At 40.9% G+C, this 25,172-nt stretch overlaps 2 protein-coding genes across 3 annotated transcripts in view; one reads left to right on the plus strand and one right to left on the minus strand.

The window, feature by feature from the left end:
* KCNC1 (potassium voltage-gated channel subfamily C member 1) overlaps nt 1–5,777 on the plus strand; it is a 109,466-nt gene extending 103,689 nt beyond the window's left edge. Inside the window, exon 3 of one of the 2 annotated variants that reach the window (XM_054171788.1) lies at nt 4,560–5,777. In XM_054171788.1, coding sequence (XP_054027763.1) covers nt 4,560–4,741 — 182 coding nt within the window. In that variant the 3' untranslated portion in view covers nt 4,742–5,777. The remainder of the gene's footprint in view (nt 1–4,559) is intronic. The other variant, XM_054171787.1, reaches the window with a different exon arrangement.
* The window catches only part of SERGEF (secretion regulating guanine nucleotide exchange factor), a 138,281-nt gene that overhangs the window by 1,107 nt on the left and 112,002 nt on the right, over nt 1–25,172 (minus strand). The gene's annotated exons all lie outside the window — the stretch shown is intronic.

Raw genomic sequence — 25,172 nt, forward strand, 5'->3', positions numbered from 1 at the left:
GGCTGCAATAACAACAACAAAAAAATCTACCAATAAAACAGTCTTACTCTGAACTACAAGAGAGATTTTATCCCATTTCCTTTTCTTTATTTGGCTGTCACAGCCTGTGCCTGCAAATTTTTGTGCTAAAAAAGAAAGCCACCCTACAATATTTCTGATGGCACTGTTAGTTTTGAAAAGCAGCAGGTATTAACAGCACCAAGTACCATTCTGAAGTCCAAATAATGAGAAGTGCCAAAATTCACAAAATCCAACCCCAATCATAATTTCAAAATAATTTTGCATTTCAAAATTCAGAAAGAATACTGCAAGAATCCTTCTCTTCTGCAAATACAGTAACATTTGGAGCTGTCTGTTTTCTTTATGTATTAGTATATTCAAGTTCTCCTCTTCTGTAATTGAATGTGAACTTCACTGAAGTCAGATATAATTAAACCTTTGACTTTCTCAGCAATCTTAAAGACAGTAGAACATAGTAAAACACCGCTAGAACATCACAGTAGGTTAAATCTCATGCAGCTCAGAGTGAAAACTGGCAAAAGAAAAATGACGGAGCAACAAAGACTTATGAATGGTCTTATAGAAGTGCCTTGTGCATATATGGAGAAGCAGGCAGAGATCTCAAGGGAGGAAAGGGCAGCTCACAGATTCAGAATGACAGGCCACAAAAAGGATTCTCATTACATCCAGTCAGAAGTGAAGAAAGCTAAAGGGCAGAGAATTACTGTAGTGAAAATAAAAGGTGTACTATACCACATCTGCCTGCAGAAGACTTAGAGAATGATTTGTACATGAAAAAGAGCCAAATGTTTGACGTGTGTCAGAAATTCCACCACTACCCCCCCACCCCGGACATAAAATTGCCAGACCAGCTCTGTTGAAAGTAAATGAAGCTCTATCTATAAGCAAAACTACAATCTAAAATGCAATTAATATGTACAAATTATACAACATTTACATACATTTACAATTTATAAACAACACAAGAACTGCCCTGGACAAAACCAGGGAGCTACTAACAGCTTCCCTCTTCCTACTCCTTCCCTCCTTCCTGTACAAAGTAAAAGAGAGAGAAGAACAGAGAGTTGCTGTTAGTACTTAACCACAACAAGAATGCATCCAAGGTCAGCAGCAGCTAAGCAAGAGCCAGCTAGTATCTGCCAGAGCAAAGGAAGCAAAAAAACTAACTTTAAGTTAGATATCTGTCCAGTGGGATTATTTAGACCTTATTATTTTCCCTTTTGCATCCAATGGTGATTCATTTACATTCTACCACTTTTACTCAGGATCTGTGGAAATTTTTCTAGGCACAGTCTAAAACTACCACAACATGGTGTCCATTTTTTTTGTAATAGCCTATTAATGAAACTTGGAGGACTGGGCAAAATGACTCTGGTGATGCTGGCCATGAGTGGACAAGCAGCTAGTTGAAGTCAGTGAAGATCAAAGACAATGATGCACTTATTTTTAAAATGACACAGAAGGAATATCTGCAGGAAACTAATGGTTAGCCTCTGGTCCATTTAAGTCCTTTCTCTTACCCTCGCATTTGCCCCCTCCTTTTATTCCCCCCTCCCCTGAATTTCTCCTTAATTGTTTCAATTTACAGATCATTGCTGACAAAAACCTCAACACAGCCCCAGCAGCCCAACATGCTTTAATGAGAACATTTAATTGTTATGCCTGTGCCAGATCTTCCCAAGATGAAAGGCCATTAGAATGATGTGTATTAATACAGCTAGAAATCAGTTCTATCTAAATTTAAAGCAAGCATTGTTGCATGTTCTCAACCCAAATGATCCACAGGTGATGAGGTGAGGAAGGAAAGATGCTCCATGTCACTGGTTAAACAACACAACACAATACATCACGTTCACCTTTGAAAACATAAATATTCAGAAGTACAAATGAAACCACAGAATTCATGCAGCAATGCAGCATAATCCCAAGTGAATGCCACTTGAATTCACAGTCACACTAATGAAAGTCTAGAGTAAGACTATGCAGGTTTTTTTCCCCAGACATTAAACATACAAAAAAATGGGGAGGAAAATAGCCCTTAACAAATCTGTCTGCTTTGCTCACACAAACCAGGAAGAGGCTGCTGCCCTCCTTCTATTTGCAATTATCTAGGCTTTTTCAAGGTAAATGAAGTGACAACTGCAATCCACAGGTTGATTAAACTGCAGAAAAGTACTTCTAGGTGAAATAAAGCTGCAGCATATTGGAGAGAGGACAGGATTCTGGGGAAAGGAGAGGATTTAGGGCAACTCCTTATTGCCAAGTACTCTGTTCTTCAGATGAGAAGAATCAATGTTAGCAAGTAAGATGCTCTCAGTCAGATTGACTGCACTGGGCTTCAGCCACGTAAAAAAACCCAAGCAACTCAACTAGAGATCATTATCTATAGATGACACAGTCATCTATGTCCCTCTGACAGGCAATTCCTCTTATCCAAACACTGGTATCAAAATCAAATCTATCTCACCCTGCTGACTATAGAGGGAGACCAAGGTATTGCCTTAGTCCAGGCATGGCAATCCTAAGCAACTGAAGACAGGTTATGATAAATAACATCCCTATAATTGGTCTGTGGGTAAAGCAAGGAAATCTGGAAACAAGGAAGCTACAAATATCAGTGCAGCGTAGTTTCAGGCTATAGTCTGTTTCTAAAGCAGCCTGTTCCCTAGAGGCTTATCACTGGAATTTTCAAAAGCTTGTCTCTTTCCTGCTTACTTCCACTCTTCCAACCATACCACCAAAGAGAAGTCGGCTGTAATGACAATCCAAGTGTCTCAAAGTCAAAATATTCATCAGAGAGCTTCACATTTTAAGGATGTGTTAAAATGCTTTAGTAGAGCTCTACTGTATAGACTGTGTTCTTAGCAATACTCCAAAGTGCCTCAAATTGTTGTTATTTTTTTAACCTTAAATTAGTCCTGCTTTACAAATGGTTATAGACAAAGTTACAATAGGCAAAAAAATCAGTGCCAGGGTGTCATGCAAAAAGGGAAGGAAAGAAATATCCCTCTAAAGCTTTGTGTTTTTGTTAGCAGCGAAAGATCTGCAATTTTAGAATATAAGGAAAAGGAATGACACCAAGGAGCAAACTAACACAATTCCCAGGAAGCAACATGTATTTTTGATACTCAGGAAAAAGTCATGGTGCTGATTTCAAAGATATCCTCCAGTCAACAATCTGGCCTTACTTCACCTTTACATCATTAGTAGCTCTCCCCAGGCATCAGACCTAGACCAGTTCAGTCCTCTCCTCAGATGACTTCAGGTCATGCATGTTATACACCCTGGTACCTGGAAACAACAATTTCCAGTAGCCTCAAAGAGTTACTCATAACAAATACATGAAGCCTACACAATATAGACTTCTTTGACTTGGTGCTCTAAATTAATATCTTAATTTAAAATATTAATTTAGAGCACCTAGAAGATTAAGATGTGAGTTATATTTTTACAGCAGAAACACTGTCTTTTTAGTTGGACCTCTCTGCCTGTACTTGTCTATTGCATAATAAAGCAGGGCCTGCAAATTGGGTCAGGGCCTCAAGGCCAACTGTCAAAAAATATCCAATTACAATTACTCACTCCTGAAGAGAGTCAGAAAATCAACTGAGGTATAAGAGATGCCAAATATGGCTTAGGGACACATGATGGCATGTGGAGTGCTGTAAAATTGAGCATAAGGCTACACACCTCCTTTGAAATTAATTTCATTTGGAAAAGTCCAATTTCTAGTTTCTCCTTCAATATCAGTATCTATCCCAAGAATGGCAAGCAGAAGAGATGCACAGAGCACATCTGATCTTTCTTATGCTCATTTCCTCAGCATAATAATAGCTGAGAGTTACAAAGTAGGAAGGGACAAGAAAAATGAATATGGTGTTTGGGGAGGGAGTCCAACATACAGTGATACAGAGATGTACAGAAAGACATAGTAAGAATGACGGTTATCAAAAAAAGCCTCAGCAGTTTCACACAAACATGCTGTGCATTTCCCCATGCACTGTTTCAAGCCTCAGGTAAATAACAGCCTGCTCACTAGAGGTAATGCTATCTTGCTAATATACAATGACAACAGAAATTCTGTTATGTCCTCATAGGACACTTCGAAACAGGAGCTGAATGCCTCACTGCACAAATTAACATGCATCTATTTTAAAGCATCATTCCATGTTACATCAAACAAGCCATGGCTTAGGTTCAGGCTAGTTTATGGCAGATTTTATTATTTTCCTATGCAGTTATGCATTGCCATTTTGAAGAAAAAAGCACAGGGAAGAAAGTTACAAAACTATATTCTAGGATTTAAAATCAAGATCCTTGCTTTCTTGAACTGCTGCACCTTTACAGTTTCTGTGGCAAAACTGAAGTCCTGTAGGATGGAAAGGTTTACTGTGTGTAGGTAGCAAGAAGAGATTTCTGTTGCAAGGATTAACTGTCACAGGAAAACACAAACGGTACTTATTATAACTGAAGCTCAGGGGTGTTGCACGAAGTTTTTCTTTTGATTTTACTCAAACATGTTAATTCCTTCCCAACAGGAAAGCATCTCCAGCTCAACATAGAACAAAACCTGGGCTCACGGCTTTGTGCAAGACTGAACGTGTCTGGTCCACTGACAATACATGAGGATTATATCATACATGAAGCAGCTGCAGTGCAGAGGGGATTAAGCATTAAAGATGCCTTTTTTTACAGCTGTAGAAGACAAGAAAATCTTTAAATGTTGCTCTTTAAAGTACAGGACAAAAAAAAGTTCTGACAAATTAGGTAAGGGAGAGATTTTTCTTGAGGCTCTGAATGTGGCACTGATGTCTGCTCCATCAGAATGTCAGGCATGGCAGAGAGTGACATTCTTTCAGCACTTACATCCCTGTCTCTCAAAATGACAGGCATTAAATGTGTCACAGTGCTCTAACTTTGTACAACCAGAACTAGACAATCATGATCACATAACAGAGCCAGAGACTGCAGTCTCATGACCTTTTGTATGATGTGAAACAGAACATACAGAAAATACCTCATACTAAGTGCTTAGTAAGAGGTCATCCATCCAATATAAATTGGATGAAGCAGTATGTCAAAGCACATCTAGCAGGGTGTGAGTCATCCAAGTGTCCCATGGAAGATATGGTGCCATGGCCATTTGCACCCATGCATGCTGTGTATGAAGCATTACCACTTCAAGTTTACACACATCTGAAACTGATGTAAATGATTATACAAAGAAAATGAGGGGAAGGCTGTGATTAATTCTGGCCTAGAACACCCAAGACCTAAAACTAAAGGCCACCTTCAGCACAGGCCTAGGAAAAGAAATAAACAAAAGTTCAGTGATAAAGGCAGAAGCAAGAATCTGACAAAACCCTCATTACTGTAGTTTTCAAAGCACTAAGCAAATCATAGAGCAGAAGGGAAAGACAGCAAGATGAGCAGCAGTATGTGGGTGAAATGGTGTTTATGCCTACTTCAGACTACTGTCTGAAGTCAGGAACAAGAGACCCCAATGGGCTCTCAGGAGCCCTCTCCTCAATAAAAAAACAACTAAGTGGAAAACTATATTTCAGAAGTATTTTGGTGCTTAGCATGTTTTACAAAGCAACTCTTTGTATCATGCATTGGTCCACTTACAAGTATATAGTCTTAAGGAGATTGGGCAGACCAGGCTATATATAGCTGTTCACCCTCGGCAGCTTGGAAAAAGGAACTTATGATGCAACAAAAAGTAGAAAAATATTCAGTATGATAACATTTATCTACAACTTATTCTGACTGCAATTCTCTTCCCCTGAAGGGCTTTTTGCACTGAACAGAAGTGAGCATTTTTGGGGTTTCTCTCTGAAGATGTCCTTTTCTGCAGAACACAATTCTCTAACTCGGAACCAAGACATGAAATGTGTAAACTTTCCATATGGACATCTTCTGTAAAATAGCTTTGTGTTTAAATGGGCTTTAGTTTGGACTACCCTCTTATTTTCCCTTATTAATTGCAAAGCTGCATTTTGGTCAAGTTTCAAGACACACAGTATGAATGTGCAATTACTGTTGAGTGAAGTAAAAAGTCTTGCTTTTTGATATTAAACAAGTGAGGGCTTTTTTCCCATGCTTAACAAGTAGTCTGAGATGAAGTCCAGAAGTCATAAGCTAAAGTGTTAGCTGCAAAGAGAAAAGTCCAGGAAGAAGTGGTCACTGAAGTGTATGTTTCCTTCTTACTGATTGAGCTGGTAGATTTTCTTACAGCTACGCAAATGCTGCCTCAGAACAAAAGTAATTGCAACTCAGCAGTGACGCTATTAGGATGCCTTTGCAGAGTTTCAAGTTGTAATCTCAGTGTAACATGATGACTCAGATGATGGCTCCCCTGCAAGCACCACAGTGCAGGTTTAATGGCGACAGCACTGCAATATATGTGTATCCCTGAGAGCTTTACAATACCTAGCTTGATACAAGCGATTGCATAGCTGTAGTTGGAGAGTTCAGGATGAACTAAGGCTCCTTACTGGGCAGGATTTATGGACTACATTTCCTCTGTGCTGCAACCGTTGTACTTGATTTAACCTACTTGTATCTGGTTCAAGTGTGCCTATACCACACTGTACTGTAGTGCAAGCGCACATCCAATAAAACTCCAGTGGGTCATGTGCCTTGTCTGCCTGCCTCAGTTTTTGTGCCTACTCTTACAGGGATCGTTGTAGTTGCTATCATGTTGCAGTCTAAATGGGGTAACTCAGGATCTACTTACATACAAGAATGGCTGAGAGATGTGAGCACCCTGAAAATTACTTGGTAACAACCCTACATTAACATTGCTGCTACTGAACAGCACTGTTCCACTCTATCTCATATACACGGTTCTGTGAAATAATAACATCTACATAGCTAGCAGAGCTCTGAGAATAGATGAAAACAAGCAAGAAAAGAAAAGGAATGTCAAAATCCCACAATTCCAACTTCAAACACAGACCTTTAAGAGGTTTAATTCAAGTATGTGCAAGTCACGTTTGCTCAATGGGGCAAATGAAACTGACAATGTTTTTACCTCAGGTTGGCTTGGCTGGGCTGGTTTTGTGTTAACTTTCAATTGTAAGTAAACCAGTAGCTGAATACTGAAGGAAAACACATTTTAAAAACCCAAACAAAACCAAACCCAACACAGCAAACATCAAAACAAGCCCCACACAAACTGCAAAGTAATACCACCCTCAGTCTCATTCACAGGGCTATGTGAATGGCTAAGCCATTTCTCAGATTTCAAAGAGGGTTTTCAGTGTCTACTGTAAAGCAGAACCCAAGTGTTCGAGCTCTTCCCATTTCTTAATGGTAAGGAAAAGGTCAAAACCTTTAGCCCTATCACCCAATGAGGAAATTTGTGCAAAGCAGTGAGCCAAATAATGTCTATCAGAGGGACGACACAGATTTTCTTTCCCAGGTAACCAATTGCCATTATGACCAGGACCATAGCAGTAACTCCTTCAATATTTTTAGCTGTACTTTGTCAGGTATAATTAAAAAATAAGCATCATACCATAAGAATTAAGAACAGTCAGGAAGAAAATCAGAGCAGACAGCTTCAAAACATGAAGTACCCAGAAGGCAGGACTGGATCTGTTTCTCCAAACATCAGTTTAAAATCCTACGTGACTCTTGAGTGAAGTCTGGAGGAATTGCTCGTTGGTATTAAGTGAAGGAAGAGTTCTGCTATCAGTGTCTGTTAAAAGCAAAGACTAGTTTGCTTAGATAAAAACACGTTTTGACATCATTTTCTAGTGCAGAACTTTTCAGGACAAAAAGTAAAGCACAGTTTGCTAACTTCTGCCTTTTCTCATCCGCATGGGGAAAATTCACTCTATTCTCCATTACTTTTATCCACTACATGATTTAATTACAAAAATCATAATTCTTGTAAAGAAATGTTGTCGAGTTTCAATACTCAACTAGCAAACCCCAAGCATTTCAAGCGACAATACTGAGCGGAGACCCCAGCCCTGAAGTGGAACACAGTACCTACAGGTGTGCAAACACTGCTTTTACAAAGGTATGTCATTCAGTGGGGGAATAACCCTGCTGCACTGCAGCATGGCTCCTCCACATCTCTACCCTCAGCCTCTTCCATGGGTTAGACAGCCATATGCTTACTCTTCACATCAGTCCTGCCTCACCTTCCCTAGAAGTGAGCAAGGCTGAGAAAGAAATGCAGGCAGAATGTGGGCTGCCAATGGGTGCAAGTGACACCATTTGAGCCATTTTAATTCAGAAAGGCAAATATAATCTCTGACACATAGGGTTTAAGGTATCTTTTGGGGACACCTCACCACTTTGCCTCCATCACTGTAAGAAGCACCTTAATTCTGACCTGGAGGCACCTCCTTATGCAAAGGGAATGCAGAAAATCAGTCCTTGGAAGAAAGCAAGCAGAAAAGAATGTCCTGATATGAAAAAACTCCTGCAACTAATACTACAGAGAAGTTTTCTGAAAGTTTCTCCTCTAGTATGTTTTTCTGGACCCTGGCAAACAGTCATAGTGAAAACAGCATCTGTGCATCAAGTGTGGGGATCCAAGGCTGGAAAGTAAAATCTGTCTTTGGCCCAATAACAGGAAGAACAGCTGATGGGCAGAGGGATTAAGAGGCACCATGCCAGCTCCAGAAGGTCAGAGGACCAGAATGGACAACACAAGCTGGGTCTCTGAGATGCCATTTGGCACTTTCCCATCTGATCCTCTGCATAACCTCAGGGAGAAGAGCAAACTATCTGGAATCAAGACAGGAATATGTGACACCATTTTGGAAGGACTGTATCTGCCAGAGATAACAAAAAAAAACCAACAAAACAACAAAAACCAACCCACCCCAAGCTTCCCCAACTCTACCTATGAAAGCATATTTGAGTAAATTAATTCAAGAGCTTCATTCTCACTTTGGAGGAAGTGAAAACACTGAAGATACAGAGTCTCCTTCATGCACTGGACTCACAGTTCTTTTCTGAAGTCAAAAGAATCCTTCTACCAGACTTTTACCTATCTCTTCCTCTCCACTGTCCATAGATATCTGACTAGCTCTGACAGTTTAAAGCAGACAAATCTTGCATAGCTGACCAGTCCAAGCTGCTTTACAACCTTCTTGTCAGAAGACATTGAGCTTTCTGAAAAGTCAGATACTTCAAAGGCAAAATCAGAAATCCACTGAGATTTCAAGTGCCCCCAAAACCTTTACCCAACTTTGAGAACAGAGATGTAAACTATTCTTCAAAAATGTCATGCATACACAAGACAACTCAAAATGTTCTCAAGTTAACAAAATCCTCTCTGGCATGATGATCAGCACTACATTAGGTGCCACTTCTGTATAGTCAGGTGCCACTTCTTTACAGTTTTACTGCATCTTTCGTACCCAGTTGGTTGAAATATTCACCACAGGGAAGGAAGAGAAGCAAATTCTTGACTCAGAGCCAGTTGTGTATAATTAAATTCAAAGGGAACTTCCTAAGTTTATTCAGCTACCTGATGGATTAAATTTGTTCCCAATTTCCACATGAGAACATCTATTGCTATGGAGAAAAACATTACACTTCAGTAATTTCTTTGGGAATTATTTTTAGGTCTAAGTAGTACCTCTTTCTTGTTTAGAACTGTCTTTAAATCACTTTGTTGAAATATGGTTCCATTGATTTCAGCAGCTGTGATTTTTGACACCTCTCCTTGCTAAAAGGTTGCTGATGGAACTGTTGACTTTCTGGCATGAAAAGCTATCTTTTCCAGGCACTTCTTAGGTGATCCTGCTAATTAATTAGTCTACAGTTCCCACACTGCTTTATTTCATTCTTTCTTTAATGAGGTTGTGTACAGAGAGGTTGTTTGGTTGGGGTTTTTTTGTTGTTGTTCTACAAAGCTCCCAAAGCTCTCTCAGGCAGACATATTTCTTGTTCTCTCTGCAAGAGAAGCTGTTTGGATGTTTTTGCTACTTTCTCTTTTTTTGGGCTCTCCAGAGGACAATTAAATAACGTCAACTCTGCATTAATTCCAAAGCATAATTCTACTTTTAAAGATTTCATTTGACTAACATGATACTGACCACAACTTTTTACCCACAAGGCAATGTAAGTCAAGTTCAGCCTCATGTCAGCATGTACTAGCTAGACCCCAAGCCCCAGGAGGTGCAAAAATTACTTAGCTGACTGTATGATTAGGTAACCAGTTATCCACCAGGCTGTCTGCATGGACGGATTCGAAGCTGCTTCTCCAACTGGTAATCAGCAAAGGTCTTAACAGGATTTAAGCAGTGGAGGCAAGGCTTGATGAGAATAGCAAAGGGACCAATTGCTTCTTGAAATGAGAAAAGAAGCCATGAGGAAAGAAGTTTGACTGGAGTCAAGAGCAAAAACCTGAGTCATGACTAATTCCCTCATTTCCAGCTATCAGTCTCTGTTACTAACACTTTGCTTCTCTTAGCCCTGTGACTCTAAACCTTCTCATTATAGAGGAAGAATTATCTTGCGCAAAGCAAAAATATAATCCTCCTTCCTGAGCTCTGAAGGGGTCTGCTCAGTCCTTCCTTCCTTCCTGACAAATGGCAGAAACCACCACAAGAAGCAGCAGACAGAGAGGGGAAGTGAACCTCTGAGTGCTGCCTGCATTTACCGGCCAAAGGCTGCTCGCTACCCCTCCAGTTTCTACATTTTCTCACCCTGTTTTGAATATTTTCGTTATATTGTTATAGCCAAACAGGGCTAGGGAACACCTTTCACTGCCTCCTCTACTACATGTTTTGACCTGACCCTGAACTCACAGATATTTTGTATTAATGAAAATAAATATTTATTTTTTTTAAAGGCTAAAAAAAAAAATAAATCAAAATTTCTCTGTATTATTTAAACCACCCATGAGATTATATTCATGTTGCTCTGCACATCTGGAACTTCAGAATAAAGTGAATAAAATCCCTGCAGTGAAGTCATCATTGGGTCTTGGAAGCTTGGCTCATCTGTGTATTTAGAACATGCTTTAAAAATGAACATTTGAATTTAACATAAGATAAGAAATCATGCACTTGCTTAACTGTCCCTTCTCACGTGGTGACTGATATGAAATGAAACTGTCCTAATTTATTCAGCCACAAAAAACTCAGCACAGCATGTTAAAAGCCATTATTGGGTTCCTGAATGCATACGAGATCTGTTGAGACAAAAAATCTATTCCTAAGAGCAAGGGTTGATGTCAACATTTGTGCTGTACAGACCCTGAGGATTTAAGTTAAGCACTGAATTCTGGGGTCAGGAGATCAGCAGCATTCTGTGAGTGTGACATTTCTGTCTATATGCAGGGGTATGCCTCAGAAGGCTTTAAAAAGCAACTTAGCTTCTCTTTTCCCAGAGCTAAGATATTCTGTGAACTGAGCCTTTCAAGTTCGTTTTGGTACTTTTTTCTTATCTTCCATTTTCTGCACCCAGCACCTTTCCCCCCTCCAAAAGAGATGTCTTTCATGCCATCCTCAACCATAAAGCATTTCTGCAGACTTCTGCATGAAGACAGCATTAGGTGTAAGAATATTGGAGCAACCTAAAATCTGGTCTGTACCTGCACACCAGCACTGTCTCTTTCAATCTTTCTCCTCCAATAAAGGATTTTATAGAATTGCAGGTGGTTTACTTTCTGGGCAGGAGGCTAAGAGCCGCACCATGTAACTATAGCAACGATTACTGTGAAGGCTCACGTGTTTTATTGACATGCCTCTCATAACCTCATAGAAAAATTTATACAAAAGGAGAAACAGAAAAATCAAACATCCCAAAGGCCAAAAGAAAATACTCTGGTGATCTGAATCTCTCATTGCTTAAATATTTCCCCCATGGTAATTTGCTTCCTTTACTGCATAGCACAGTTTAAACAGCAATTTCAGTGTCCACAAAGCCAACCAGAAGATGTGCACGCAATCAGCTCAGAAAACACTATAGCACATTGCTGCACTTCACAAAGATTCATCACGCAGAAACTGAGACTACACAAATGGAGAAAAGAAAGAAGGCACACATTTTTTCATAGAAAGTAATAAACATTTGCATAAGACTATACTGAATTATTCATCTCCTACAGACGAGACAAAAGATGCAACTTTCTAAGGAGCTTTACAAGGCATTTCCTGTACTCACAGCAGCTGAAAAATGTATGAAAATGATACTGAAATGCTCTGTCCCAGTCTTAAAAATCTGTAACTTGACAGACAATTTTGACATTCCAAATCCAATAAAATAGAAACATGGAATTGTTTCAATTGGAAAAGACCTCTAAGATCATTGAGTCCAATCCTCAACCCAACACCACGATGGCCATTAAACTATGTCCACACTTCTTAAACACCTCCAGGAACAGTGACTCCACCATCTCCCTGGGCAGCCTGTTCCAATACCTGACAACCCTTTCAGGAAAGAAATTTTTCATAATATCCAATCTAAACCTCTCCTGGTGCAATTTCAGGCCATTTCTTCTTGTTCTATTGCCAGATACTCGAAAGAAGAGGCCAACACCCACCTCAGTATGACCTCCATTCAGGGTGTTGTAGAGAGCAGTATGGCCTCCACTCAGCCTCCTCTTCTCCAGACTAAACAATCCCAATTTCTTTAGTCTCATGAGACTTCTCAGACCCTTCACCAGCTTTGTTGCCATTCTCGGGACATGCTCCCACACCTCAGTATCTTCTTGAAGTGACGAGTCCAAAATCCAAACCTAGAACTTGAGCTGTGGCCTCACCAGTGCTGAGTACATGGGAATGATCACTTCCCTACTGCTGGCCACACTGTTCCTGATACAGGCCAGGGTGCTGTTTGCACTGCTGGTTCATGTCAACTACAGTCTTTCCTTCATCCACTAAGCAGGTCACCTTGCCATAGGAGGAGATAAAACAGTACCTGCCCTTCATAAACCCATACTGAATATTTTCAAACTTGCAGCAAAATATGAATATTCTGCAGTCTGAAATGTCCTTACATATCCTGGAAAGCTACCAACTTGCTTACATTGAGCTTGAAAATGCCACCTTTAAATGTGCTTCCAAGGCTATGATCCACACTGCTGGAAAATTGATCTCTGCTAACTAGCACCATTTATACCCTTAACCTTTACTACATTACTTCAATTGTCTCCAACAGCTTCAATATGAATCAAACACACTTCCAAAGATCTTAACAATAACAACCACACCAAGAACTATTACTGTTAGAATCTTGACCTTATTGACAAAATGTATTTCAATGATCACAGGAATAGCCAGTTTTGCAGTCAATGAATTGGACCAGAAAGCTTCATCCCAATTATTTCTCACTTTCAGCTCTGCTGCCATGATTTATTTCTCTATAAAAACACAATAATCCTAACTAATTTTTTATTCTAATGAGCATCAAAACAGAAGATATTTAATAGCAAGGTTTAAGGAAAACTACTGAGCTGTTAATATAGCTCTACTGAATCTAATACTCTTGCAGTACACAATGCAATCGAGGCTGCCTGGAAAGGAGGAAAATGATGTGTTGCTATGGAAACAGGATGGCACATGTTTAGGTTGCTCATCCCTGAAGAACTGCCCCACCAATACCTTTAAAGTCTAATAAAAAATTATTCAGTAATTAGAATAAAGTGAATTTCACTTCCTGTTTGATACCAGAACCTTGGTTCTGACATGGTCAAGCTCCTTTAATGTTCCCTGCATCCAGCTCTTCTCTACAACGTTATGAATGAATTCATGCACAAACAAAAATTTCAACATACACTTACCTACTTCAGCTACTTTAAATGTTTATTCCACCAAGCAATGGATACTAGCTTCCCAATTTAAAATCTTGTGCATGTAGGAATGTACCTTTTAATTAATTGATGCACTATAACTCCCCCTTTAAAAATAACCAAACAGCCAACAAGAGAAATCAACTCTTATTATCTGCTTAAGGCCATCAACCAGAGATATGCCCATGGAGAATGTGACAATTACCCCGGTACTGGAGCTACCACTCACTAACTTCCTTAAACTTATCTGCTGTTTCCTTTTTATCTTGCCATGTTTTACCTGCAGAGAGATCTTCCAAAACACTGGGGTTCATGAAATAAAAATGCATTCCCAGGCAGCCAAACAGAAAATAGGTTGTTTGCCAGCAAAACTCCACTTATTTCACCATTGTAACAGCAGAGATTCTGGCTCCAAACATGCAGCCATTAATCAGCCAGTTAACTCTGTCAGTACACCTATTTGTTTTTTGCATTGGTGAATCAATAAACCAATATATTAACTCATTCATTATAAATAACTAAATCCATTAAGGGTATCAGAGTATGCTAATAAACAGTTAATAAGCTTCATAATCTGGATCACAAATAGGAAAGGAAAGCTGAAAAGATAAGAAATCCATACTGTGAACAAAAGGTGCATAACAGATTTTTTTTTTTAATTCAGTCATACGTTATAAATTATTCTTTTTAGAATTTCAGTTTATTTCCACTAATGTACACAATATTTCCCTGTCCACTGTTCCTTGCAGAAGGACTCCAGTGGTCTATTCTGACAGGAAGAAAACCGACTCACACACCTTCCAACCACGAATCTTTACCACACTGATCTGGAAACAGAATATTAGACAAGCCAGTGTCAGAAGAGATGTGAGCAACAACAGGAGCAACACACCCTTGAAAGAGGCCACACACGTCTGGTTTCAGCTTCAGAGATTCAGAGTAAGGGTGACTTTCCACACACTGCTCCCAGAATACACCAGCACTTTCAAGAATATGGCAGTTTCTCTACCTGCTGGTACATTCAGGCTTGAAGACTTCTAGAAAATCCCTGACACCAACCTCCTGTTTAACTGCACAAGAATTTTAAGGTGTTTGTTGGTTTTCAATTAAAATACAGTGATTTCCTCCTAGAAGAGGAACAACATTCCCATTTCCATTTCTGGGCTTTGTGACTAATATGAAGACTTAATAACTGCAGGCATAACCTCTTCCAAAGGTTTGAAAACAATAACAACAACAACAAACCCCAACCACATACTTGATTTCTTCTTTTTCAAGACTGTGATATTTTCCAGTTGCTTTCATTTTCAATGCACACATTTCTTCCCCTAAGGTAGTCACTGTGATATTTAAAAGGATTTATTTGCTTGCAGCTAGACAGATGATATTTATTCACATTGCAAAATTCCTGTCATACAATGCCAGCAGCCAGCATTATTTAATCACCTTTTCTAAGGAGACATCTTATACTAGGGACAGCAGGTCAGGACAGAATCACACGCTGTCTGGGAAGGCTCACACACAGTACACACATATTGTTCCTTCCTCCTCCAACCATACAAAAAAAAACCCCTGGAAACAATCCTCATGTGGTTTTATAAGCTGAATAAAGCACAATCAAATCTCGCAACGTTTTGCTAATTAAGTCGGTTAATTTACCCCTTCAGCAATAAAAAACAGTCTCAGCAATACAGGTCTCAGAGGTTTAACAAGACAGCATTTCATTCCTGTTAGTTTTAAGGTGTTGGGTGCTCCCTGGGCATCTGCTCAGGCTACCAAACTATTTCCAATGTCCTTCCATCCAGGCATATCTCTCCTGAGCATCATCAGACAAAGTTGCAACGGTGGTAGGTCTGGCTTTTAACAGAAAATTTTGGAGACAAACAGCTTAGGGAAAACAGAGAATGACAGGGGGACATTTGGGGTCCTCAGGAAGGTTTCTTTCAGACATGATACTTCAGCTAATTCATACAGGTTTTGGTGCCTAAAAGCCAGGGTGTGACTTAGCCATTCTCCTTTTATTTTCATTACTGTATTTTAAATGCAACTTTTTGTTTAGAACTTTCATGGATCCCAGACAGGAACAGCCTCAGAACACAGAATAATTTAGGTTGATCCTCTGGAGATCACCTGCTCCAGCCTCTGCTTGAGTGCTTACCATTGCACTATTCCTATGCCTTGAAATTACTGCACTGCTGTGATACACTTTGCATCAAGCACTGTGTGCAGACAAACTGCTGGGTGCAAGTGGGTAATCTAAGGTGGCCTGAAGTTTGTTTATCTCCATCAAATTTCCCATTTTCCCAAACTCACAGGATCTTGTTTTTCCTCCACTAGCACTTTTCTGCAGACAACAGTTCTCCTCCTTTGCTGAAAAACTCAATTGGACTGTGATAAAAAAATCCTATGCACTATCCAGCTCCCAAAATGTATCTTTTTCAAAGAGGGTTTTCTGCTTTTTCATTTATTTTCTTTTTTTAAACTTCAAATGCACAGAGGAAGCTAATTTCTATAGATGGAGTAAGATGCACCACGTGAACTAGGCAGACTGGCTTTCTCATTGGATGCTGAAGGGTTGCTATGATTCAGAAATTATGTTTTAATATTCAGATTTCCACAAGCTACAGATACGCTGAGATACAAGATAAAATGTCAGAAGGTTGATCTATTCTAAGATGCATCTCAAAAGAAAGTCAACAACTCACTCTGAAATCAGGCTCTGTCTCTCTCTATTGGAATTTGACAGATTTCAGTCACTTGAGTAAGAAAAGATTGCCAAAACCCAATCTATCGTTAGCGTGCAGCTTTCAAGCAATCGTGAGGAGGCACCATACTGTCATTTCCTTTGTCCTTGATGGAAAATGCAAGAAATAGAAAACTGCTTTATTTAGACACACTGGGCCCCTTTGTCCTCATCTTTATTTTCAAAGTATGTTTTATACTCAGATTCACATTTTATACCACTTGATTCCATCCAGGAAATGTACTCTTCAGTGTAATCTCTGCCTCCTCTAAAATTTGGCAGACCTGGGGATTTGACAAACTCCCTATAGCTCAGGGGATCTAAACCAAGAGGCTAATGTGTTTGGGTTTGGTTTGTGGGGTGGTTATTTTTCCATTGTCTCTTAAGGGAAGGAACCTTTATGCTGATTCTGGCCTTAAACACTGCATCCAGAACAGTGTGACAACTGGGGAAAACAAGATCTACAGTGTCAGCCACTTACATGTGTTCTCAAGTAGTCACCATCTGTTTGGTAGTCCCAGAAGTCAGCAGCTCCTATCACAAAAAGCACTGTCACACTAAACACCCTGCTGACACGGAGACCATAGAGTGAGGGACAGAGCCCACTAACTGCTGAGCCACTAGGTTATTGCCTCAAAATATATCAGCAAAGAACCACTAAAGGATAGTCTTTCAAGGTCTTTTCCTTCTCTTCTTTTTCCCAATACATGCTTCTCATTGATGATCAAACTGCTGCAACTCACACTGTATAAATTTGCTAAATGACTGCAATTTCACAAACTTGCAAGTCTACAAACGTCTCTTATTGCACAAGTCTGCAAGAATGAGTTTATGCTGAGAGCAAGGGAAAAAAAAAAAACACAGGGAAAAAAGGCTTCAAGTCCCTGTCAACTTAAGCTATTTGCCCTTTATGCAGTACAACGACTGACTGTTGACTGAGTGAAATGGGACTTAGGAATGATTTCTGACTGGCCAAAAGGGTTATCTCCTGGGTTTTTGTGGAGGAACAATGTCAACCTTTGCTGTCTGGTAGGATGCAGTTTGCTTTCTCCAGCTTAACTGGCTTAGGTACATGTGTGTGGAGAAGCTCTGTCCTTCACGCCCTGTCCGCACCTAAGGGCTTAAACACGGCAGTAGGCCCATCATAACCATATGGTTCAAGCTCTGATCCTAAGAGAAATAAATTTCTGATGACCAACCTGCCAGCACACGATCACAACATAAGCAGTCCCAGTGAGAGACTTGGGACTGGCACCTGTGAAATTGTAAAAATAAAAAATATCTGTCATCTCAAATAGGAAAAGTGACAAGTTCAAAAGTGATAACCCGCTCACTTCTCCATACATATGTACATACACAACATATATATACAGGTTCAAATCAAAATGTGGATTTATCAAACCATTATTCCTTGGGAGAGCATCTTCTTTACTTTAAAAGAAGCTAGAAATTCTCCACATCTGCATTATTTGTGATATTTTAGGCATATATATATAAAATTACGTCAATTTGTTTCCAAGAACAAACGGGGCTGACAACCTCTAGCCTAACACTTGGGTTGATCTTGCCAGCACAGATGAGGATGATGTAGTATTTGCATTCTGTAACTCCCCTCAACAGATAAGCAGATTTCTGTTTTTAGAGAAAGACACCAATTATTTTTACGCTATGTATACATACACACACCCCTTTTCTCTAAAGCTAGTTCCAGAGCACTCAAATCTACTCCTAAGTGTAGAATGAAAATTTTCCTAGGCATGAATTCCTTCTTTAGCAATTACTAATGGACAGATGAACTGCAAAGTCTTCCTTTTCCCTTCTCCCTTCCCAGCCTTGTAAAAAGAGCCACACAGGGGACTCTGCCCATTGGAAGCATCACTGAATGTAACTATCTCAGTAATGAGAACCTCATTGCCCCAAAATTGTAGCCCAGCAACTTGCAGAAGTGTCGACATGGAGACATAAGCAGAGAATCCTGGAAAAGCCTCCGAGATTGTTCTGCCAAGTTTTACATTTTGATCACTGAGCTCTCGGCTCCTAAGCCAACCACAACAGCAGACAGCTCGTGCAGTCCAAATTTACTCTGACCTAAAGGTCACAGCATAACAGTACTAATACTATGTCTCTTTTGGTAGCATCAAAAGGTTTCCTGGTGGGAATATCTGACACTGTCCTACTCTGTGTTCCAAATACCCATTAGTAGAATGCAACTGAGTAACCATGGCAAAAGCTGATTCAGAAGCCATTTTCATGTTAACACAGTAAGAAAGCCACTGCACACCGACATAAGGGCTGAGTTGCCAAGGAGTTTGTACCAAAAGGAGACCACAACAGGAACAGTGTCATGTTTCTCCAAATTGCTGCCCATGAAATCTTTCACTGCCTTGGGCACTGGCCTGCCCTCCGGGCACTGCTGCCATACTTTCCTTTCTATGGTAAATCTGAGCCTGTATCTTGGAACTGCTTTCAGGGCTACACAGACAGCACAAAGAAACACAATCTGAGATGGCCAAAGCCAAAGGAGATAAGACAACCCAAGGGTAGGCAGTCAAATACAGGCTCTGAAGCATTAGGGGCAGCCAGAGCAGCTTCACAGTTAGACCTCATAGGCTGGAGACAGACATGAACAGAACTGACAATGAGCAAGCGGAAGTTTAACAGCATAATATTAGCTGAGAGCAGCAGCAGGAGACAAGCAGGCTTTCTTCACACTGCAGGGGATCAGAGATAATTCAGAAAACAGAGACAGAGACAGATTCAATTAAATATAGTAAATTAAAGGGAAACCAAGAGAAAAATTGGGGTCGATCTGGCACGCACATGGCATTCTCACTGACAGTCAAGAAGACAACAAGATTTTCACATTTTAGAGGGCTCCAGAAATGAGCAGCACCCAGAAGCTCAGCAGATGGCCTTGAAAAACGGCCTGTTCAGAGCCCCAGTGGGAGGTGAGTCCTTTCAAAATAACTGGAACAGTTTCTAGCTATCAAGCAACCACCAGCAAAAGAGGTGAATTTGCTTTCACAGCATTTCTTCTGGTTCACTCCAAGTTTTCTCTGCTCATTTGTGTATCTTCAATTATAATACCATTCTTTTTCCCTTAACTGGTCTTGCAGTTTGCAGCAGAGGAAGAAAAGAGTACCAACAAAAGCACTAAGTAATTCAGTCTCAGAAATGCATCTGAATCTGCACCTCCAGGGCTCTGACACACCAGCACTGAAAAAGCCTGCTGCTTCCCTTGACGCTCAAGGACAGAGAGGTACATTGGTCTGTGCATTTGTATTCCCTGCCACTGCACTGGCCTGGCCTTTCTCCTTGCTCTCCCAAGCACAGACATCATCTCATCATTGGAGAGATGACCCGTGAGCGAACTGCACTGCAGCCTGCATAGGCTGGGAACTGAGCCCGAGGTGAGGGAAACAACATGTAACAAAGCTACATGAACTATAGACACATACAGCTCTCAATATGCCTGTATGTCAAGATACATATTCTCCTTGCTGCAGCAAAGGCTCACCAGCAGATGCATAATGCCACTGCAATCTCCAAACCCACCCTTTGTCTCTGCTGTATGTACCAGACTGCAGGCTCACTTACTTGAAAAAATAATGAAGAGAATGGATGTATTGGTAGCAAAACATTTTCCTGTGCCTACAGCAAATCTCGTATATCTCCCTGACCACGAATACAGAAAAGAAAGTATCTGGGAGAGAAAAGATAAGGCTCTGCTAACAGTCTCATTTTCATTAGGAAGTGAAGGGAGCCCTCTTTGAGAGAACAGGCAGAGGAGATAAAGATAAGATCAGAGATGGTGAAAAGGCATTCATAAAGGGCAAGAGAGAAAGGGGGGAGAAAATCAATCACAAGTACAGACAAGATCAAACGGCAGCATACCAGTTGCAGCCGTATATCCTTGGGAAAAAAACACTGCAGGATGAACAGGCAGCACAGCACCATGCTGTGAAGAGTGCTGGTCTCCGCACCCACTGCATAGGAGAGAGTTGTTCTTTCTCCATAGCAACAGGATACTTAAAAGCCAATCTGAAGACTGAAGACCAGCTTAAAAACAAAACACAACATGTATTGATTTATTATCTCTATTTTAAGCCTCAGCTGTGAAGTACACAGGATAGCATTTGTTTAGCCTGAGGAAGCATCTCCATGCAAAGCTCTCTTCTCTTGTTATACCTCCCTGTGTCAGAAACAGCCCCTAGTGTGAAACAAACTGTGGCAATTACACTTGCTCCCTACATTAAGGTAGTGCCACATGCACTGGGCACACCTTGCAGCAGCCTGAGCCTACTGGCTGCTGCCTTCTGCATAGAAAACAGGGAGGCATCAATACCTCCTAACTCTTCTCATAGGCCTCCAGGAGGGAGGGAGAGAAGGAGGGAGAGAAGGAGGGAGAGAAGGAGGGAGAGAAGGAGGGAGAGAAGGAGGGAGAGAAGGAGGGAGAGAAGGAGGGAGAGAAGGAGGGAGAGAAGGAGGGAGAGAAGGAGGGAGAGAAGGAGGGAGAGAAGGAGGGAGAGAAGGAGGGAGAGAAGGAGGGAGAGAAGGAGGGAGAGAAGGAGGGAGAGAAGGAGGGAGAGAAGGAGGGAGAGAAGGAGGGAGAGAAGGAGGGAGAGAAGGAGGGAGAGAAGGAGGGAGAGAAGGAGGGAGAGAAGGAGGGAGAGAAGGAGGGAGAGAAGGAGGGAGAGAAGGAGGGAGAGAAGGAGGGAGAGAAGGAGGGAGAGAAGGAGGGAGAGAAGGAGGGAGAGAAGGAGGGAGAGAAGGAGGGAGAGAAGGAGGGAGAGAAGGAGGGAGAGAAGGAGGGAGAGAAGGAGGGAGAGAAGGAGGGAGAGAAGGAGGGAGAGAAGGAGGGAGAGAAGGAGGGAGAGAAGGAGGGAGAGAAGGAGGGAGAGAAGGAGGGAGAGAAGGAGGGAGAGAAGGAGGGAGAGAAGGAGGGAGAGAAGGAGGGAGAGAAGGAGGGAGAGAAGGAGGGAGAGAAGGAGGGAGAGAAGGAGGGAGAGAAGGAGGGAGAGAAGGAGGGAGAGAAGGAGGGAGAGAAGGAGGGAGAGAAGGAGGGAGAGAAGGAGGGAGAGAAGGAGGGAGTCACGGCATATTGCTGAAAAAAAAAACCCAAACCAAGTAATAATTAACACACAGCCTTCCCCATCCCTACCCCACTCCCCCCAAGCTGCTGTTTAGTAGCTACCAGCTCAAGTCACACCTTACAGAGGCTCAGGATACACTCATCTCCTGTCCTTGAAGTGTGCTTATACCTGCTTGGAAACAGTTCTGCTCAGGTACCTGAATTATTTCAATAAAGCCATTAAGCTGACTGCATTGGCAGAGCTCTGGAAACATTATAGACCTCATCTCCTCCTCAAAGGCACTGATGGAGCCTGCACAGCAAATTCCAGAATGCACCAGGATTATTTAAGCAGCTCATCAGGTTTTGGGTGAATGGATTGCACTAAAAAGCTGCAGACCAGCTGGGACTTCAGTCCTGGCCTTGGTTTAGCTTAGCTGCTGCGATGAGCTTTCTCATGGACAGGGGGCAATCAAAAAAGCTATCAAGCCATAGTTCCTTAACCACAAATACCATTTATGTCTTGGTAGTTAATTATTCCAAACAGCCAATATTGCACCTTTACAGGCCAGCTCCTAAAAAGAAACATAATAAAACAACAGACCTTCCATTACACCCTCCTCTATTTTACTTCCCCAGTAATGAAAAGAGCCAGAAGACAGACAACATCTTACTCAGAACAATTACTGCCCAGTCCAGGTACCACTCAGAGTTAACTTAAAAGATCTGCCAATGGGAACTTCTACTCCTTTCCTGCAAAGAAACAGCATGCAGTGGTATCTGAGTTCCCTACAGCAGACAAAGTTGAACACAACACAGTAGCACTGTCTGTACTTGGCTAGGAGCACTTCACAGATCACCAGACAGACAGGGGCAGTGCAAACAAGGCAGCTCTTGTGCATTCCACGCCTCTCAGTATGGCGATATTGGAGGCTGCTGAGGACAGATGAGTGTAGAGGTAAGTGGAGCGACTTTTATCCAGTGAAAGAACAGAAAACATGCTGAGGGTTTGGAAACACAAGCTAAAACTCCTAACTGGCACTGAGTACTGAACGGATGGGAATTGGATATGATGAGGCAAACCCAGCAAGTGCAGAAAGTTATTCACTATGTCCAAGTATGCCAAAAATGTGGTGCCAGTTCTGTTTGTTTAAAAGTTTCCTTTCCACTGAAAATTATTATTTGAATGTCCAAAGAACTATGAGGAGTAAAGAAAAGCCTGGTTTAAGAGTATCCAAAGACATATTTCCAGTGTCTGTCATCTTTTGAATTTCATATTAATATTAAACACAGTTCTAGTTTAGACTCACCCATGAGTCATAAGTTTTTTATATATATATATATATAAAAAAGCACTGTACTCAGCAACTTTGCCTTGGCTCAGCACTATTATGTTACAGATTTCATCTGTACATCTGCTAAATCAAGAACTCCAGAAAAATCCAATCCACATACACTAAACATCCATCTGGCTATAATCATTTCTTCTGTGGCTAATGGATTTGAATGAAGAGTTTGGACTTAAAATCCAGACATTTTCAGTCAGCCAATCCTCTCACACTGTATTTATTAGCAAAAAAATCTCTTATGGATCTCGGGTTTTCATCTTCTTGTGCAACATTTAAGAATAAAATATTAATTTTTAAGACACGGATTGCGAAAGAACTGCCTAGAAAGGATAAGAATCACTTTCATCTGCATAGATTATGAAGTAGAAACAAAAGGCATGAATCAGCTTCTCCTCATCAGAATACATTTGCTAACCAAAGTCTGTTTCCCATAAAATTTAGTTACAAATGTGGAAATATTTCTTTTAATAAGCGGTTTCTGAGGTTGCCAGGAACAAACCTCTGTGGAATGCACACAAAGCTGCTCTGTTTTCTTCAGCGTAGGTTATTCCACTGAAGTCAAAATGGAAGTATACACATAGCATTTTAGGAGCTTAGCTAAAACATATGGCACCATTTTTTTATTTGGACAACCAGAGTGGAAGATTATGACATTTATGAGTCTTTAGCTCAGAGCTCAGGGTAGCCCCAGAAAAGCACTGCTTCCCAAGTTTAACCCTAGCTACATAAAATTCTTTTGCATCAGAGAGATGCTCACCCGGACTCCCATTCCTACCTTCTAAAGCACACTCTTATAGGAGAGCAGGCCTGAAGACATTTAACTCCTCAAAGCCACTTCAAAATGCTGTGGGACTGCAATGCAGGGAGTAGCAGGCAAACCTGGAGGGGCTGTGTTACTCTGTTGGAAACTGGCGGTTTGTATGTGAGGCCAGTTCCACACCTTGCCATGACCCACCATTTGTGTTACAGCTGAACAGTAACAACGATATCAACAGCAGGGCAGTCTCCTAGCCACCTAGGATGATCAGAGCATGTTGCTTCTGGGTGTATGCATTGAAAAACACAGCATCCACAAGGAACTCCAAAATGCAGATCATCACACAGTGAAGTCTTGCTCAGATCTTGGAGAAATTTCTTAATAAAAGGAGCTTTCAAAACTCCTCAGGATGCTTGACTCTGCCAGCATCACCTGCCTTGTGATGCTTCAGCCTCATCCCACCCCATGTCCCTCCCACTAATGAGCCAGGCTGATGGCATTCAGCAGTGTCCCCTCTTAAAAATGATGTTACTCACACATGCAGCACAGAACAAAAAAATATCACAGGGCACAAGCAGTAAATCACAAGGGCTTAGTTGTTCCATCTTAGGAAGTTTAATTATCCTGATGATGTTATCTTAATTAAATGGTAGTTAATTTAAGTTTATATTTAAGCCTGAAATATGAATATATTTTTAAAACTCTTGATGATAGCAAATCTGAAGAGACAGATGAAGGAAAGGAAAAATACCAGAGAAAGGCGGGCTGGCTGAATTTGATAAATGCAAGCACATTTCGAAATGCAAGCAATTACAGCTGAGGTGTTTCCTTGTTTAGGTTTGTCTACATGAATTAGGTTTCTAAGGGGGAAATGGGAGGGTCTGCAAGCAAAATGTCAGAGTAAGCAAAACATAAATTATAAAGTTGATGGTAAGAGGGAAAAACAACCAAAATCTGTCAGTTCTGAGCTTAGCAGAGAGAATCTTTGAAGAGTCCTGCTGTGTACATAGTTATTTACACTTTTCTGGTTCTGGATATTTTTTACAGTGGTGGTCTTGTAAAAAACATCCCACAATCTAGCAAGGTACCATGCATTCAAGGCAGAAGCCAGTTTGAGAAAGTTCATAGGGAATGCTAACCTTTCTAAGAGGAAAGAAACAAACTGGGTAGCCATTTTAAAAAGTTGTTTCTTGTTTCTTCAAGGGCAAGGAAGATTTAACATGGGCAGTACTGAAAACCAGGAATTACAACTGTAATTCCTGTTAAGCAGGAGTTAAGTTCCAGCTGTAACTGAATAAATCAGGGTACAGTGTGGCAAATCACAACCATACTGCCCTCTTCCTGGCAGGCCAATTCCAACCTGAACAACCAACACTTTGCAACCAATATGCTGAACTCTTACTCCAGACTTACAGGCAGAGAGGCTGCTTGTGGGCTCAATTCCTTCTGAGCAGAGCTAGGAG

Source organism: Dryobates pubescens, chromosome 22, assembly GCF_014839835.1.
Source record: "Dryobates pubescens isolate bDryPub1 chromosome 22, bDryPub1.pri, whole genome shotgun sequence".
Lineage (NCBI taxonomy): Eukaryota > Metazoa > Chordata > Aves > Piciformes > Picidae > Dryobates > Dryobates pubescens.